This window comes from Oncorhynchus masou, chromosome 3, assembly GCF_036934945.1.
Source record: "Oncorhynchus masou masou isolate Uvic2021 chromosome 3, UVic_Omas_1.1, whole genome shotgun sequence".
Classification (NCBI taxonomy): domain Eukaryota; kingdom Metazoa; phylum Chordata; class Actinopteri; order Salmoniformes; family Salmonidae; genus Oncorhynchus; species Oncorhynchus masou.
The window spans coordinates 19506262-19524630 of NC_088214.1; the positions used below are offsets into that span (position 1 = coordinate 19506262).

General features: G+C 41.6%; 1 protein-coding gene across 2 annotated transcripts in view; it reads left to right on the forward strand.

Annotated features, from left to right (window-relative positions):
• Nucleotides 1–2174: 2174 nt before the first annotated feature.
• Nucleotides 2175–18369, forward strand: part of LOC135512282 (rho-associated protein kinase 1-like) — a 61485-nt gene continuing 45290 nt past the window's right edge. For both annotated transcript variants that reach the window (XM_064934134.1, XM_064934145.1), the window contains exon 1: nucleotides 2175–2827. In XM_064934134.1, the coding sequence (XP_064790206.1) occupies nucleotides 2735–2827 (93 nt within the window). In that variant the 5' untranslated portion in view covers nucleotides 2175–2734. The remainder of the gene's footprint in view (nucleotides 2828–18369) is intronic.

An 18369-nucleotide genomic window follows, 5' to 3' on the forward strand; every position in this document is an offset into this window, starting at 1 on the left:
GGGGCGGTGCACAATTGGCCCAGCATTGTCTGGGTTAGAGAAGGGTTGGGCTGGTAGGGATGTCCTTGTCCCATCGTACACTAGCGACTCCTGTGGCAGACTGGGTGCAGTGCACGCTGACATGGTCACCAGGTGCACAGTGTGTCCTCCGACACATTGGTGCTGCTCGGTTCTGGATTAAGTGGGCATTGAAGCAGTGCAGCTTGGTTGGGTTGTGTTTCGGAGGACTCACGGCTCTCGACCTTCGCCTCTCCTGATGACGGGAGTTGCTGCGAGGAGACAAGACTGTAACTACCAATTGGGCAGAAAAAGGGGTAAAAGTAACAAAACAAACAAAATAAAAAGATCACGAACAGGCCCAGTGGCTCTATTTTGGCAGAACCGAGCATGGTAATTCATATACTATTTGTTGTGTTTATGGAGAAACAGAACAGGGTGGGCACACATTATATTAGATATTGTGGAATAATTCTAATGTTAAGATAAGATTGGAATGTGTGTTTTCAAGATGTAGTTGCCTACTTTTGAATGGGTTTTGGCCCGGCCACCTTATGTTGAATTGAAATTTCTATTGAAAAGACTGGGATATCGAACAAGCTCATGAGCCTGGCACTGCAACATAATTGCTGCGTTCCACTGTGACGCTGCATTCATCAACCAATGGTTGCGTACCTGTCATCGACTGTGTCATTGACTGTCAGATTGCTATAAAATATGATATGGTTAGCTGATAGGTAAAGTACTTATCCAGGCGTTGTAAGATATGACAATGTCTAACACTGCCTCTGAGCCTAAGACATGAGGGCGATGAAACTACGGAAAGCCATTAATTTCCAATTGAGAAACAGCGAAGTGTGCGGAAGACCGTTTGGCAATTTGACTATGGGCGAGGGGACGTGAACGGCGCGGGACCAAAGTTGTAGAAAGTTGAACTTTATGCAAATACTCTGCGACATCGCGGTGCGCTTGCCATTCGAGGGTCACTATCGCTTCCAGTTCCTACTAGATTGGCTGTTGATGCAAGCTTGCTAGCACCCACAGGAGGGCGAAGCTGGTGTGGCGAAGAGGAGTACAATTGCTTGGCAAAACAACAATAGAACAATGAGACAGATATTTCACCGGATGTGTAAATGTGAAGCATCAGCTTGGCGTTTTCACTCACTACTAACATGGTAGTGAGTAGGAAGCCGTGGCCGGCAGTGGGAGTAGATGGAAGGATATTCATTTTGGCCAACATTCTGCTAATTTTCTCATCGATGAAACATTAGAGCTTTATACAGTCTTCTGGTCCCAAATCAGAAAACTGTATTTAAAAAAAAATACATTGTCTTGAAGCAGTGCAAATGCAGATTGAGTTATTGCACACATGCACTTCACAGAGTAGGCTTTCCATAACATAAATATGCAAATAATGCTAGAACGTGCCAATAGGATCTCGCTAGCTTGTGCTTGGCTCTGCCCACCTCCTTGCATGCTCCGCCCACTATGACTCATTTGAAACGACGGGTTGTGATCGATCTTGGTTTAGTTATTAAAGATCTTTGGTTAAAATGAACGGTAACTGCGTTTCCACATAACGTGATGGGGGCGATGACATTACAGAGCCCTATTCATTTTGAGTGCAATGGAGGGAAGTGAAGTGGACAGGGGGACAGTTGGGTGATTCAGGTATGGGCGAGGGAGCTCACCATACCTTCCAGACCCTACTGGATTGGCCGTTGATACGAAGCACTACATAACCTACTTGCTAGCTTGCTCACGCCCAGTAAGGGCGAAGCTTGAGTGGCAATCCGAATTATCGTGTTATATGAAAATCCCCAGAAAGCAGTGGAACGCGACCTTTGTCATCATCACGATCGCGTGCTCAACAACACAGCCTGTGAACTCCTTGAACGCGCTTCCAATGTGGCTCATGCGCAGTGCTTGACATTTCAAAGTTGCTTCTCCGGTGTTTGAACAGGAAGGCGGACATATTGGTCAGGCAGTGGGAGAAAATCGGGCATAGTCTATTTAAAAAAAAAAAAAAACACATCAAAAGCCGATGTATCTATGTAGAACCAGCACGATTTTCTTCTATCGGTCAACATCAATGGCCGATGACCATGTGATATGTACTACGAAAGGACAGTAATGTTTTAACAAGACCGTGGTTTAAACTGATCGGTCTTGACCGTGGTTTAAACTGATCGAAATTTGGAAGCAAAGTTCTTTTTTTTCTTTCTCGCCACTTCTACTTTGCAGCTGTCAGACTCATTTTACTTTTTTTTGCAAGGGTCTGGCACTGATGGACAGGCCTGGAGTAATGTGGATAGTTTGCAACGCCGTATTTATATCGCCTGATTTAAAAAACAAGGTTTAATTTTTATAAATGGATTTTGGATGTATCGTTATCTTTTAAAGTCCTGCACAACTCCGCTGCTGCATCCTGTGTTCGCCGACTAATCTGTCGTCGATGTAGTTATCTTATTTTGAATAGTTGAAGTTGTCTTCGTAATCTGAGCTGGTGAAACATTTTTCTCTTAAAATGTGGCTTTTGAATATCAAATGTGTAATCGTCTGTGAAAAAACGAGAAGAAACACGTTTCTTTGATTCAAACTGCGGGTTATACGGAATTGTAGCTAGCGTGACTGAGTTCACGCGAAGGGAAGAACATTGGGCTAGCTAACTAGCCCTATAGCTAGATTAATTCATTTTAATTGTAACACCGGCGTGGAACTCTACTTAACTGCAGCAATGTCTGCTGGAGAAAGTTTGGAGGCTCGTTTTGAGAAAATCGATGCCATGTTGAAGGACCCGAAGTCGGAAATAAACACGGATTGCCTTTTGGTAAGTTACTGTTAGCTAGCCTGACAATGAACTTGGCTTGTTGGCTAATGCTAGCTAACTAACATACGCATGCTAGCTAAGTTTGTGGTTTGTTTAAATTAACGTACTATTTCACTTAACTAATCAACTTGCTAACTACCTGATTTGTTATTAACGGCAACTAGCTAACGTTATACGAATAACTAGCTGTATGTAGGCTATTTGGTAGCCAGTCGACATCTTGAAGATTAACTAACTACTTAACTAGTGTGTAGTTAACGTTGTGTTAACTAACGTTTAACTGGCTAGCAAGCTGAACAAGTGGCATCCAAAACAGCGATGATAAGTCATATAGCGTTACTCTAGTTAGCTAGAACATGACTAAATAATTATTAATCAACAAAGTTTAATGTCTCATTATTGTTATAATTACAATTGCCTATTTTCAAACCATCAACACTGTTGAAGTTGCTATTGTCCTGTTTGACCATTAGGGAATTTTGCAGACTACATAGTAAGACAGAAAGGCAACGTTACACTGTATAATTTAGTTGTTTCCATGAAGATAGTCAGTCAATCATAGTGCATAGAACCAGAAAAGGAAATTAATGTCTCTAGGTGAAGTCGTAAACCTAAGTGCAACCTGCAGTGACACAAGTCACTGATTTATTTGTTCATTAATTTTTTTACCATTTGAAGATTAAAGGGCCGACATTGGAGCAAATGAGACAGGGTTCGGTGCTGCCTGCTTGATGGCCTCCTTTGTTGTATAATGGGCATTACTAGAGGACACTCTTTGTAGAGTATACACGAAAAGTATATATTTTGTTATATATCCTCTGAAGTGTAAGCTACAGTATGCATCAGGCCTGTTCTAACCTGCCATCCCAGCTGCATCAGTTAACCTGCTCTAGTCTGCCAACCCTGACGATTTCCTGTCTCTCACACTCGACTCATCACTGACTAGTATCAGACTGCCACGTGCTAAACCTCAGAGAAATACCTTCACAGGCTCTACTGTATCAATGATGCAAATTTTAAAATGACTGAGGTTTGCTATTTATGTAGCCTATTCATACAGCATCTCATGCCAATATGGGCCTCTGTCTTAGGGTATTCATTGTGGGAGAGATGACAGTGACTGAGACATAGCATGATTGAATTTCCCTTACACTGAAAATGGTGCCTCATTCACGGATGATAAAGGGAGCATTCAAATCATCCACTCACTGGGAGGAAGGTTTTCCTGTAGCCCTACCCACCCCCACCTACCTTAGTTCACTGTTATTTTTATATGTAACAAACTCTGACTCTTAAACAAGATCAGTTGTTTAGTCTCCCTGACCTCCCTGCCTGTCTGCCACAGAGAAAGGCAAGGCAATTCAACTCACCTAATGCACATGCTCCGGCTCTCCTCTGACTTTTAATGGCAAAAAGCTGTGTGGACTGTACTGCAGCGCAGGCCAAGGGCAGCTACACACAAGGGTGTTGTTCCTCTTTTCCTCCTAGTTGCAATCTCCAGATCAATGAATGGAAGCCTTTGCTTCAGCCCCCTCTCCACCACCATGCTACTCCACCCACAGCTTAATAAAATTCCATGCTAATCAAATGACCTCTTGTCTTTGACTGGCCTGGTGTCCCCTGTGTGTCCCAAAGCCATTATGTATGTGCGGCCTGCGTCTGGAAAGAGTCAGAGCTGCTTGCCCAGCCTCTGCTCTGAGGTAGCTAGATGGGTGTGTTCTCTAAATACCCATAAAACCAAAATTATGTTGAATGTCGACTCGTGTTTCCCCGAAAGAGCCTTTCTTTGTATCGGGACATTTAACTCATAAAGCAGTTTCCAACATGTTTGGCTGCTATGCTCTGGATAATCGGTTCTATCAAAATGCACAATGGAAGTGTTTTACTTAGGCTGCTATGGTTGTTGTATCTCTAATCTGATTTGATTTGGGATTGCGTTGGTTTGCCATTAGCCTGGGTGGGGTCTGGGGTGCCAGTCTATCTGCTCTCTTGCCAACTCCTTATGGAACTGCCATGCCAAATGTTGCTAAGTGCTCAGCAAGACTAGCACCCAGGCTAGTTTGCCACTGCCTTGGCCAAAATAAGTTATGCAGTTGATCTTTTGCCTGTTGTAGGCTGTGTTTTGCTGTGACATTTGGCCTGCATCCTCCACTCAGGGGTGGCCTAACACTCAGATGCTGTGTTCCAGCCCAGTCATTCTTATCTTCTCCCAAAGTAATTTCTCTTTGAGAGAGGGCCATATCTGTAACACTGCCCGCCCTGCATTGCTCAGCTCCAGGCAGGCTCCTGCTCCTGAGAGCCTCTGCACAACCAGAATTCTTGGCATTGTGAAGGGAAAGCTCACTGACATTAAAGGGGGCTGCTATTGTCTATGTAGTTAGCTATGTTTGTTTTTCCATAGGGCTTTTGATTGCTCACACAGGCTTAGTTTAGAAAAATTCTCTTGTCCAGGAAATCCTTGAATAGAAGCCTATTTCATTCATAATTGCTAGTTGGTCTCCTTGGGTTTGATCACATTTTTGTTAAATCCAAGTCTGGATGGGATGGCTGGATTAATCTGTTTGAACTTGCCTGATATGGGCCTTTGTTTTGAGATGGAAAGACTTCCTGGCATAGCTCAGTCTTTGTTGTTTATTTGACACTTGGCACATTTGGCTCCCTAGCCTAGATGTATTTTTGGCCTCTTCCTTGAGCTAAGACTGAGTGTATGAAATTTACTTTGTATGGGTGGATCACACATTTTGGTCACAAAATGTCTCATGAGTTTTAGGTATGTTTATTGGCGGTGGTCGTGCAACGGAAATCAAGAAAGTTGAGGCAATAGGTATTTATGATCAGTGCCCCCTCCCTGCACTGATAATTCAGGTGCTAAAGTTCCTTGTGAATCTGGCTACTTGCTTAATAGATGGACGTTAACACCACAGCTATCTTAACCCCCAAAGATGAACGGCATGCCATTGAGTAGAAATATGGACAGCTTTGCACAGCTTTGTCTGATTGGTCCAGGCCAGTGCTGTGACTGTCAGTTGTAAACTCTAAACTGCACGCCTCAGCTATTCGCCTGCCTATTGGAACAACAATATGCCCAGCTATTCATTGCAACACATAACATTCCCCCTGAACTGACTGATCATGTGCAAGAATGCAGACTAAAATGATCCAGTCCCAGGCACTTTAATAAATGGGCAACCCAACCTCCTTCCGTGATTCATTTCCTTTAACGTCACTTCCTCCTGTGTTTTTTTTTCTTTTTTTCTATCCATTTAATCTTTTCCTCTTTACCATCATTATTTTACTTTTAATCCCACTAACCAATGAATCTCCCCCTGCCTGCCCTGGCTGTGCTCAGTAGAGCCAGTCAGTCAGCAGAGCTTGTCTGAATTGAGGTGCAGGTCAATGTTTAATAAGTTGGTTTATGCTTGCTAGGTTATCTCTGGGGTGAGGTCAGGAGTCCTGGCAAGGTAAGGCAGGCAGCCATGGCTGAGTTTAATTTGCCTTGAGAATCCAGGGCTCAGTCAGTACTAAGAGACATCTGAGTGGTGCACCTCTCTGTTGGAATGACTCAATTATATTTTGACGTGAAAGCCTTTTTGACAGCCAGTACGACTCACTGGGGCCTCATAAGGAAATGGAATGCCCCGGTTCGCCATGCCTGGGTTCACTGTCATTGCCATTTATCCACAAATCTTGTTAGAAATGTGGTCTTTCTAGGTAAGTTGGATTTCCTGTCTGTAGATATTATGAACTGTTACTCACTTTTTTTTTTCTGGCATTGAGGACAGTCTGACTCGGCTCTCTGATGGATCTTGTTGATTGTCAGGCAGAGTTTTCCAAATTTCTGGCCTACATCCCCATGACACTGTATGCAGGGAATTGTCCTAGCCATGCCCATTAGTTGGATTTTTCAGCCATCGACAATGCATTGCAGAAAAAAATGAAGTATGCAAAAAGCATGGTAGTTAGACATTTTTGTAAATGGGTCTAGTATTGCTTTAGTATGAGTTGCAGACTGAGAGAGCCCGCCATTGGCACTGTTCTGTGGTGCAGTTGGATGGCTTTACTTACTTCCTAATCAGATTTTGCATTGTGAACTGACCATCTGTATTGCTCTTATTTGGGAAATGGAAATGAGAAGTAAGGCTTCTCCGCCTGGCCTTGCCTACAGTGCCCATTGTTGGCATTTTAGAGAAGGAAGATGTGGTTGAGTCGCCATGGAAACTTAAACTCCAACTGAAATGTCTGGAAAGAGGTTGTCCTCCACTGGATTTTTCTACCCTTCAGTTTAATATAAATAATTGTCATGTTATGTCAGGTTTTTTTAATGTTTTTTTTTTGGCGGGTGTCGTCATGCAATTATAAGTGTATTTTTCATTAATAGAGTGCTATTTGTTATTTAATTTAATAATCCTATGGATGGATACTTGTCACTCTCCTGCCGGCTGCATCAGCAGAAAGCTGTTAGAAGGCTGCAATGCTGGCCTCTCATCTCCATTTTCTTTTGCTATTTCCCCTAGACTGCCATATGATTGTTTGAGGTTTGATTTTCATCAGTGTGTGAAGTGAAGCATACTGAAGCCCAGGAGTTCCCGAACTTGTTCACTCAGGGTCCCCCTTCCAGCATTGAGGAACATCCCATGCACCTTCTTCGCATGCGCCACGACTATTTCTATTGGCTCAAGCACTGTTCAGAATTTTGCACATTTAAGGCTTATTTCCTACAATTCTACACATTTTGTCATGGGGTGCAAAGAACATATTGCAGTTTTAAAGCATATTTTCTTGCAATTTTATACATGTTGCCATGTTTAATGTGTTCGTGTGATATTTGAGTGAGGATAAATAAAATAATATATATATTGCAACTTTCAAGAATAAGTTTAAAGCCTGACTGAGTTCCTTTAAATAGTAAAAAAAAAAAAAAATGGGACTGCCTGGGCGGTATACTGTTCTTTGCGATATACCGGTATTGACGCACAAACCGATTTTGGGTTTCTATAACGGTATTTGAATGTTTGGTTTGTTAAATGTGATAAGCAGTGTGTACCATCCATTTTTATAGTTCGCAACTTGAGTCATCTTTCTCCAATCTCGCCACTCTCTCTCCACGCCGCTTTCCACACAGACCTATCCCGTCTCCTGTCACTCAAGGAGCTCATTCGTTGTTCCTCGACCACGAGACACTTGCGTTCAGTCTGCATGGACAATGTTGATGACTGATGCAGTTATCACTTTGCTTCTTAATATAAATCTAGCATTCTATAATTACACTATTAGCTTGTGTTCCTTACATCTGAAAACAGCTAGTCTGTCTTAGCAAGTTGTTTCTAAATCTTGTTAGCTGCTAATGCTAATCGCAAGCTAATAAATGTACTGAGTAAGAGCAAGCGTAATGAGCTATACAGACTCATAATGCCAGTGACTTTATAGACCTAAATTGGCATGTTTGTGCAACAGTATCTTCTAAATTTAAAGTTGAATTTTCATAGCAAGAATATGTTAGCTGCATGAAGTAGCTAAGAAAAACATGTATCTAAAGATTATAGGGTCCCCTAGGAAACACAACTGTTGTTCTTACCCTGTCACAATAACTCCTCCCTGGCATTTTCATTCATTGTCTGTTACAGGCCTATATCCATCCTGCCCTGCCTTTTTTTTTAAATAATTAATTTGACCACTTTTCTCTCCCCAATTTCGTGGTATCCAATTGTTGTAGTAGCTACTATTTTGTCTCATCGCTACAACTCCCGTACGGGCTCGGGAGAGACGAAGGTTGAAAGTCATGCGTCCTCCGATACTCAACCCAACCAAACCGCACTGCTTCTTAAAACAGCACGCATCCAACCCGGAAGCCAGCCGCACCAATGTGTCGGAGGAAACACCGTGCACCTGGCAACCTTGGCTAGCTCGCACTTTCCTCTAGAATGGATGCTCACAAATGTTTTATAGTTAAACTATAGACTACATAGCCTATCATTACAATATTTTTTTATATATTTATTTATTTTTACTTTTAGGGTCTGTAAACTGACATTTTAAATAATTTACTGCTGCAAATTTACCACTGTGCACTGCAGTAGGGGAGTAAAGTGGAGGTTTGGCTGTGTCCATAGCAAGGTTTGAAAATGAGGGGATAGGCTTGGCTAGTCATTAGAGCTATATTAAGGCTATAGGCTACAGATGGCTCTGGCTATTGAGCTAGGCCTACTTTCTACGAGCCATATAGGCATAGTCTATTAATTAATTAGCCCTAGCCTAGTACAGAATTTCTGTTTTTACTTGGCTGAATGTATCAAGCAACAATGCCATGCGTATCAGTTGGCAGGCCTGTTATGAATAAATTTTGTTTTGTCATGTCCTCATGCCTGATTGGATTCAACAGTTTCTCTCCACTAGATTGTATCAGAGACTAGGGTTGTTGTGGTGACTGTATTACAGCCACATTGGAAGTCATGAGTCATGTCAAATTCCACATGACCGTTGAGTCACGGTTGTCTCTTCTTATGCACTCTGGACATGAGTTAGTCTTTAGCAAATTGGGTACTACCATCAGGTCGCTAATGGCCTGATACTCAGTGCTCTATTACCCCTCTAACCACTCTTACTTCAACACAAATGCAATCAAAACATCAATCTCTGCTCAATTTTGAAGAAATTCACTTGTTGAAACTGAGTGGTTAACATGATCCATTGTTTCAAAACCAAACACAATGTAATGGACCTGAAGAGATTTATTCAAAGCATATAAGACGTGACATGTGTTACACCCATGCGCACATTTGAGCTTATGCATAGGCCTATATATGAGGACATTTCTTGACCGCCACAGCACTATCTGGTAGGGTTGATTTATCTTGGATGCTTAATATTTTACTGACCTAATTTTTATTTTATTTACAGTGTGGGTTCACCATTGACATCAGGATCTCATTTACAAGCGAGCCATGTGAACATACACAATTTAATACTCATAATGTAAGATCTCAATACAAGATTAATCAAAACAACTCTCACATATCACCTCCCTTAAACTCCATCTTAACTGTCCAATGGGAGACCAGTGAGTCTAATTTCAATGTGGCCTGAAGGCTATTCCAAGAGCTGGGGGCATAAAAACTAAAATACATTTTCCCCAGGTCAGTGGAGACCAGCGGGACCTCGGGACCAGCCAGTCCAGAGAGCGGTTCTGAAAATGTCTTATCAGCAAAAAAATAAACATCCTCTCACTGTCAACTGCGTTTATTTTCAGCAAACTTAACAAGATTCAACAACTGAGACATAAACTGAACAAGTTGCAGACATGTGACTAACAGAAATGGAATAATGTGTCCCTGAACAAAGAGGTGTCAAAATCAAAAGTAAAGTCAGTATCTGGTGTGGTCATCAGCTGCATTAAGTACGGCAGTGCATCTCCTCATGGACTGCACCAGATTTGCCAGTTCTTGCTGTGAAATGTTAACCCACTCTTCCACCAAGGCACCTGCAAGTTCCCAGACCTTTCTGGGGAGAATGGCCCTAACCCTCACCCTCCGATTCAACAGGTCCCAGACATGCTCAATGGGATTGAGATCAGGGCTCTTTGCTGGCCCTAGCAGAAGACTGACATTCCCGCCTTGCAGGAAATCACGCACAGAACGAGCAGTATGGCTGGTGGCATTGTCATGCTGGAGGGTCATGTCAGGATGAGCCTGCAGGAAGGGTACCACATGAGGGAGGAGGATGTCTTCCCTGTAACGCACAGCGTTGAGATTGCCTGCAATGACAACAAGCTCAATCCGATGATGCTGTGACGGACCCTCCACCTCCAAATTGATCCCGTACCAGAGTACAGGCCTCGGTGTGACGCTCATTCCTTCAACGATAAACACGAATCCGACCATCACCCCTGGTGAGACAAAACCGCGACTCGTCAGTGAAGTACATTTTTTGCCAGTCCTGTCTGGTTCAGCGACTGTGGGTTTATGCCCATAGGCGACGTTGTTGCCGGTGATGTCTGGTGAGGACCTGCCTTACAACAGGCCGACAAGCTCTCAGTCCAGCGCCTCTCAGCCTATTGTGGACAGTCTGAGCACTGATGGAGGGATTGTGCATTCCTGGTGTAACTCGGGCAGTTGTTGTTGCGATCCTGTACCTGTCCCGCAGGTATGATGTTGGGATATACCAATCCTATGCAGTTGTTACACGTGGTCTGCCACTGTGAGGACAATCTGCTGTCTGTCCTGTCTCCCTGTAGTGCTGTCTTAGGCGTCTCACAGTACAGACATTACAATTTATTGCCCTGCCACATCTGCAGTCCTCATGCCTCCTTGCAGCATGCCTAAGGCATGTTCACGCAGATGAGCAGGGACCCTGGCCATTTTTCTTTTGGTGTTTTTCAGAGTCAGTAGAAAGGCCTCTTTAGTGTCCAAAGTTTTCATAACTGTGACCTTAATTACCTACGGTCTGTAAGCTGTTAGTGTCTTGACGACCGTTCCACAGGTGCATGTTCATTAATTGTTTATCATTCATTGAACAAGCATGGGAAACAGTGTTTAAACCCTTTAAAATTAAGATCTGCGAAGTTATTTGGATTTTTACGAATTATCTTTGAAAGACAGGGTCCTGAAAAGGGGACATTTCTTTTTTATTTTAGAATTAATTTTTTCAGTCTCATTTCTGTTTCAGCGCACAATTTTCCAAATTACTTTGATGCGTGTTGATTTCTTTTTCTTCTTGTCCGTCACTCCTTCTGTGCTGTGCACATTCCCACTCTCACACCGACACCAAGCCCCTCCCCCTGCCACTCACAACAAAGACGAAAGATCATCTTCCTATTTGACAACAAGCAGTTTTATCTTGCCATTTGCATTTCAGGTTTTTACTGTAATAGAGGAGAGCTTAACCATTGTAATGATATCCTTTTTATGTCACAACTCCAAAAAATGTACAACTGAGCAGACCCTACTAAGATGGGAGTTAATGAACGTGTGGGGACACACACGGCATTGGAGTACCACTATCATAATTTTAGCCAAAGACTGGTGCTAGCGGGTCTAGTCTGTTTTCTTCATGTGCAATGAGCATAATAATACACATTAACTTGTGCAGTGTCTTCAGAAAATATTCACACCTGTAGAATTTTTCCACATTTTGTTGTGTAGTGGTCAAAATATGACATTTACATTTTTGTCACTGACCTACACAAAAGTTAAGTGAAGGTAACATTTTTTACTTTTTTTTACAAATTCTTAAATTTAAGCTGAAACGTCTTGGATCAATAATAATTCAACCCCATTGTTATGGCCTAAATAAGTTTAGGAGTAAACATTTGCTTAACAAGTCGCATAATAAGTTGTATGGATAGTAGTGTTTAACATGACTTTTGAATGACTACCTTAGCTCTTTACCCCAACACATATTATCTGTAAGGTCACTCAGTCGAGCAGTGAATGTCAAACACAGATTCAACCACAAAAACCAGGGAGATTTTCCAATGCCTTGCAAAGGGCACCTATTGGTAGATGAAAATAAAAAAAGCTGACATTGAATATCCCTCAGAATGGTGAAGTTATTCATTTCACTCTGGATGGTGTATCAAACATGCAGTCACTACAGATATACTATCTCAGTTGCCAGAGAGGAAGGAAACCGCTCAGGGATTTCACCATGAAGCCAACCGTCAGAGTTGAATTGCTGTGATGGGAGAAAACTGAGGATGGAGTTACTCCACAATACTAACCTAAATGACAGGGTGAAAAGGAGGAAGCATGTACAGAATAAACATTTCCCAAACATGCATCCTGTTTGCAACAAGGCACTAAAGTAAAACTGCAACAAATGTGGCAAAGTAATGAACTTGTAATGAACTGTCCTCAATACAAAGTGTTATGTTTGTGGCAAATTCAACATAATACGTCAGAGTGCTACTCTTCATATTTAAAGGAATGGTTGTGGCTGCATCATGTTATGGGTATGCTTTTCATCTGCAGGGACAAGGGATTTTCATTTTTTTAATAGAATAAGAAGAAACGTAACAGAGCTAAGCACAGGCAAAATCCTAGAAGAATACCTGGTTTCATCTGTTTTCCAGCAGACACTGGGAGACATTCACCTTTCAGCAGGACAATATCCCAAAACACAAATATACACTGGAGTTGCTTACCAAGATGCCATTGGCCTAGTTACAGTTTTACCTGAAAGCACCTTAACTCTATTGCAAGACTTGACAATGGTTGTCTAGCAATGATCAACAACCAACTTGAGAGCTTGAAGAATTATTTAAGAATAAAGTGCAAATATTGTTCTATCCAGGTGTGCAAAGCTCTTAGAGATTAACCCAGAGACTCACAGCTGTAATCCCTGCCAAAGGTGATGCTAACATGTATTGGCTCAGGGTTGTGAATACTTAAGTTAATTAGATACCTGTATTTTGTTCTCAATAAATTAGCACATTCTATAAACATGTTTTTACTGTCATTGAAGGGTATTGTGTAGATAGGTGAGAACAAACATTTAGTCCATTTTGAATTCAGGCTGTATCAACAAAATGTGGAATAAGTCAAGGGGTATGAATACTTTTTGAAGGCACTGTGTATATAAGGAATTGGCAACACATTCTCATTTTGAGAAATAAGCTTCTTATCCAGGTAGGCTACTCGTTTCGACATCTTAACAAAGTGAACAGGCTGTGTTAAAACAGTTGGAGATTGACAGGAGTGTGCATTCATAACAGCTCAACCTTGTTAGAATGCAAATAGATCCAAGTTGGCTGGACTTTAAAAGCTGCAATATGTAACTTTTTGGGATGACCTGACTATAATCACATTGAAATGGGAGTTTTAGATCTGTCATTCTCATTGAAAGCAAGTCTAAGAAACAGTGGATGGGTTCTATGTGCGCTATTTCTATGCTTTCCGTTTTTAAGATGCATTTTTGCGTCTTACTTTGATTTTTGTACACCAGCTTCAAACAGGTGAGAATACAATATTTTTGGTTAAGGAAAATTTCACAGCAGTTTAGATTAGAGGTCAACCGATTATGATTTTTCAACGCAAATACCGATTTATTGGAGTCGTTTTTATTTATTTATTATTTTTTAAATATTTGTAAATTTTATACATCTTTTTTTAACTAGGCAAGTCAGTTAAGAACACATTCTTATTTTCAATGATGGCCTCGGAACGGTGGGTTAACTGCCTCGTTCAGGGGCAGAATGACAGATTTTTTCCTCTGGATTCAATCCTGCAAGTGGGTAACCCTCCTTTACCAGCTGTTCTATTGGCCAACGTGCATTCACTGGAGAAAAAACTGGATGAGCTCCGTTCGAGACTATCCCAACAACGGGGCATTAAACTATAATATCTTATGTTTCACTGAGTCGTGACTGAACTATGACACATAACATACAGTTGGCTGGGTTTTCCGTGCATTGGCAGGACAGAACAGCTATGTCCGTTAAGACGAGGGGTGGGGGGTCTGTCTACTTGTCAATAACAGCTGGTGCGCAATGTCTAATATTAAGGTAGTCTTGAGGTATTGTTTGCCTAAGGTAGAGTACATCATGATGAGCTGTAGACCACACTACCAAAAGTCCTTATCTATATTTTTTGTAATCGTCTATTTACCACCACAATCTGACGCTGGCAGTAAGACTGCACTCAACGAGCTGTATAAGGCCATAAGCAAACAATAACATGCTCATCCAGAAGCCGCGGGACGAGTATCTGGGGTCTTTAATGCAGGCAAACTTAAATACCACTTTACCGTATGTCTACCTGCATGTCACATGTGCAACCAGAGAATAAAAAACTCTAGACCACCTTTACTCCACACACAGAGATGCATACAAAGCTCTCCATTGCCAATCTGACCAATAATTCTATCCTTATTCCTGCATACAAGCGTAAACCAAAGCGGGGAGTACCATTGACTCGCTCAATACGGAAGTGGTCAGATGAAGTGGATGCTTCAGGACTGTTTTGCTAGCAGAGACTGGAGTATGTTCTGGGATTCATCCAATAGCATTGAGTAGTATACCACTTCAGTCATTGGCTTCATCAAGAGCAAGTGCATGGATGACATCGTCCCAACAGTGACCGTACGTACATATCCCAACCAGAAGCCAAGGAATACAGAGAACATCCGCTCCAAGCTTAAGGCTATAGCTGCCGCGTTCAAGGAGTGGGACGCTAATTCGAAGGCTTATAAGAACTCCTATTTTATTTTTTTACCTTTTATTTAACTAGGCAAGTCAGTTAAGAACAAATTCTTATTGACAATGATGGCCAAGGAACAGTGGGTTAACTGCCTTGTTCAGGGGCAGAACAGATTTTTTTTTTTGGGGATTCGATCAAGCAACCTTTTGGTTACTGGCCCAATGCTCTAACCACTAGGCTACCTTCTGCTCCAAACAGTTGATGCTATGCCCTCAGACGAACCATCAAACAGGTAACGCATCAATACAGGACTACGATTGAATACAACTACACAGCTCTGACGCTCGTCGGATGTGGCAAGGCTAAATGCCCTTTTATGCTCGCATCGAGGCAAACAACACTGAAACATGCATGAGAGCACCAGCTGTTCCAGATGACTGTGATCACGCTGTCCGTAGCCAATGTGAGCAAGACCTTTTAAACAGGTCAACATCCACAAGACCGCGGACGGATTACCAGGATGTGTACTCAGAGTATGCGCGGACCAACTGGGAAGTATCTTGACTGACATTTTCAACCTCTTCCTGAACTAGTGTCTAATCGCACGTTTCAAGCAGACCACCATAGTCCCTGTGCCCAAGAAAGCGAAGGTAACTTGCCTAAATGATTTACAGATTCGTAGCACTCAGGTTGGTAGCCATGAAGTGCTTTGAATGGGTGGTCATGGCTGACAACCGCATCCTCCCGGATACCCTGGACCCACTCCAATTCGCATACCGTCCCAACAGATGACGCAATCTCAATTGCACTCCACACTGCCCTTTCCCACCTGGACAAAAGGAACACCTTGGTGAGAATGCTGTTCATTGACTACAGCTCAGCGTTCAATACCATAGTGTCCACTAAGCTAAGGACTCTGGGACTAAACACCTCCCTCTGCAACTGGATCCTGGACTTCCTGACGGGCCACTGCCAGGTGGTAAGGGTTGGCAACAACAAATCTGCCACACTGATCCTCAACAGTGGGGCCTCTCAGGTGTGTGTTCTTTGTCCACTTCTGTACTCCCTGTTCACCCACAACTTCGTGGCCAAACACGACTCCAACACCATCATTAAGGTTGCTGACGACACAACAGTGGTAGGCCTGATCACTGACAATGATTAGACAGCCTATAGGTAGAAGGTCGGAGAACTGGCAGTGTGGTGCCAGGACAACTTCTCCCTCAATGTGAACAAGACAAAGGAGCTGATCGTGGACTATACGAACGGGGCTGTTGTGGAGTGGGTCGAGAGCTTCCAAGTTCCTTGGTGTCCACATCAAACAAACTATCATGGTCCAAATACACCAACATAGTTGTGAAGAGGGCACGACAAAACCTATTCCTCCTCAGGAGATTGAAAGACCGCATGGATCCTCAAAAAGTACTACAGCTGCACCATCAAGAGCATCCTGACTGGTTGCATCACTGCCTTCGTATGGCAACGGCTCGGTCTCCAACCGACAGGCGCCACAGAGGGTAGTGCGTACAGCCCAGTTTTGTGGTTCCTCCTTTAAAAGTTGTATATTTTTTTTCTGTTAATGCAAGTTAGTGCTAGTTTGACCACCGGAGGGCATCTTTGAGAAGCATTTGATTTTCTTCCATATTGGCATTACCTGAGAATTTAAAACCTTTTTTTGTAATAACGTGGGATATGGGATTGATTTTATGATATTTATCGTAATTAATTTGATAAGTATTATGTTATTTCTTTTCCGAGAAACTAAACCCTCAGTGTTTCCGATAGAATGGGAAATATGGCGTTTACATGACGGTCGGGAGTAGGCTACAGCATAAGAGGATTGGAGGACTCAAAACTAGTGAGACTCATTTCACCTATGGTAGGCCTACAGTATATCTAAACATATTTTTTTCAATGACGTGACTCTGCCAATAATTACTTTTAGATGATTGGAGGATTCTAAATTAATATCTATGGGGAATTTTCCGTTAGATATTCTCAGTTCTCACAATTCCTAGGGAACGTGGGAGACCAGGGCTTTTATGTAATTTGTTTTTAAAATAAGGTTACACAAAATGTGTAACATTTCGCTAGTTTGTTTAAAAATAAACTATTTTGGAGATTTCATTGCTTTTTCATTTAACCTAGCACATTACTCAAAACTAGTGAGACTCATTTCACCTATGGTAGGCCTACAGTATATCTAAACATAAATGATGTGACTCTGCAATATTCTTTTAGATGATTGAACATGGAGACATTCTCACTAATTTGTAATTTTAAATAAACGTCGCTTTGTTTAAAAATAAACTAAGATTTCATTTTCATTTAACCTTTTTGAACATGGAGACATTCTCACTAATTTGTAAATAAAGCAAGTTTTTTTTTGGGGGGGGGGGGGGTGTTTCTCCAGAAATAATTATTTATAACTTGATTATTTAGCAGACATCACTTGCTTATACTCAGTCAACACATATATCTTAAGAATATCATGGAATATAATTGAACATTTTAGTTTCTCCATGCTTATCGCAGAGCAGCGTGTAACAGTGCTGAAATTAATGTCCACAGCGGGAAAGCTATATATAACGATATTTTGGAGATTATTTTGTTTTCAAATAAACGACAGTGAGCGATTTGTAATATGAATGAAGGCCAAAATAATATTTATAAAGGCCAAAATGTAGCCCAGCTCATGGCCGTAATGGTTCTGTACAATGTGACCGTTTGTTTGAAAGAGTATTTTCCAGCAACGTTTTGTTTACTTTCATTAGACAACTTTGTTCCAATATTTCTGTTGGTCAGTGATATTTATTCCCGTAGTAATTCGTTATGGATCCATAACTAAACATCAGCATTTTAAGAGTATTTTTATCATTATTTTATTAACGAACACATAAAGATACTGATGAAGAAATACAGTACTGTACAGTATATACTTTTACATTTGGATAATAGAGCATTTAAAAACCTGTTTTCAATATGCCTCCAGTTGTCCACCACTACTGTAAATAAAAACACAGCATCTTGTTTATTCTTTATTGTAACCACTGTTACAAATAATTTGTATCTACCTTCCCAAATGTACTTTTAGAGTTTTGATGTACAAATGTGCGCTTTTCATTATTAGTTACATTGTTTTAGTTAGAACAAGCAGACATTTTTTAAATTATTGTTTTGTATAGGGTGCTACATTGTTGAGCAGTTGCAATTGTAAGTAGGCCTAGTAAAAATAAAAGGTACTTCTATTAGGCTGTTAAGCCTCATAAGCTACTTCAGCCAGTTCCGTTATTTTAGACTCAAATTAAGCCCTCTTGTTGTTTTGTAAAGTAAAATTAAGATTATTGTTGAATTGAGTTGCTCGACTGGTGTAGGTTTTCTCTATCTGTTCGGTGTGCAACACTTGCATAA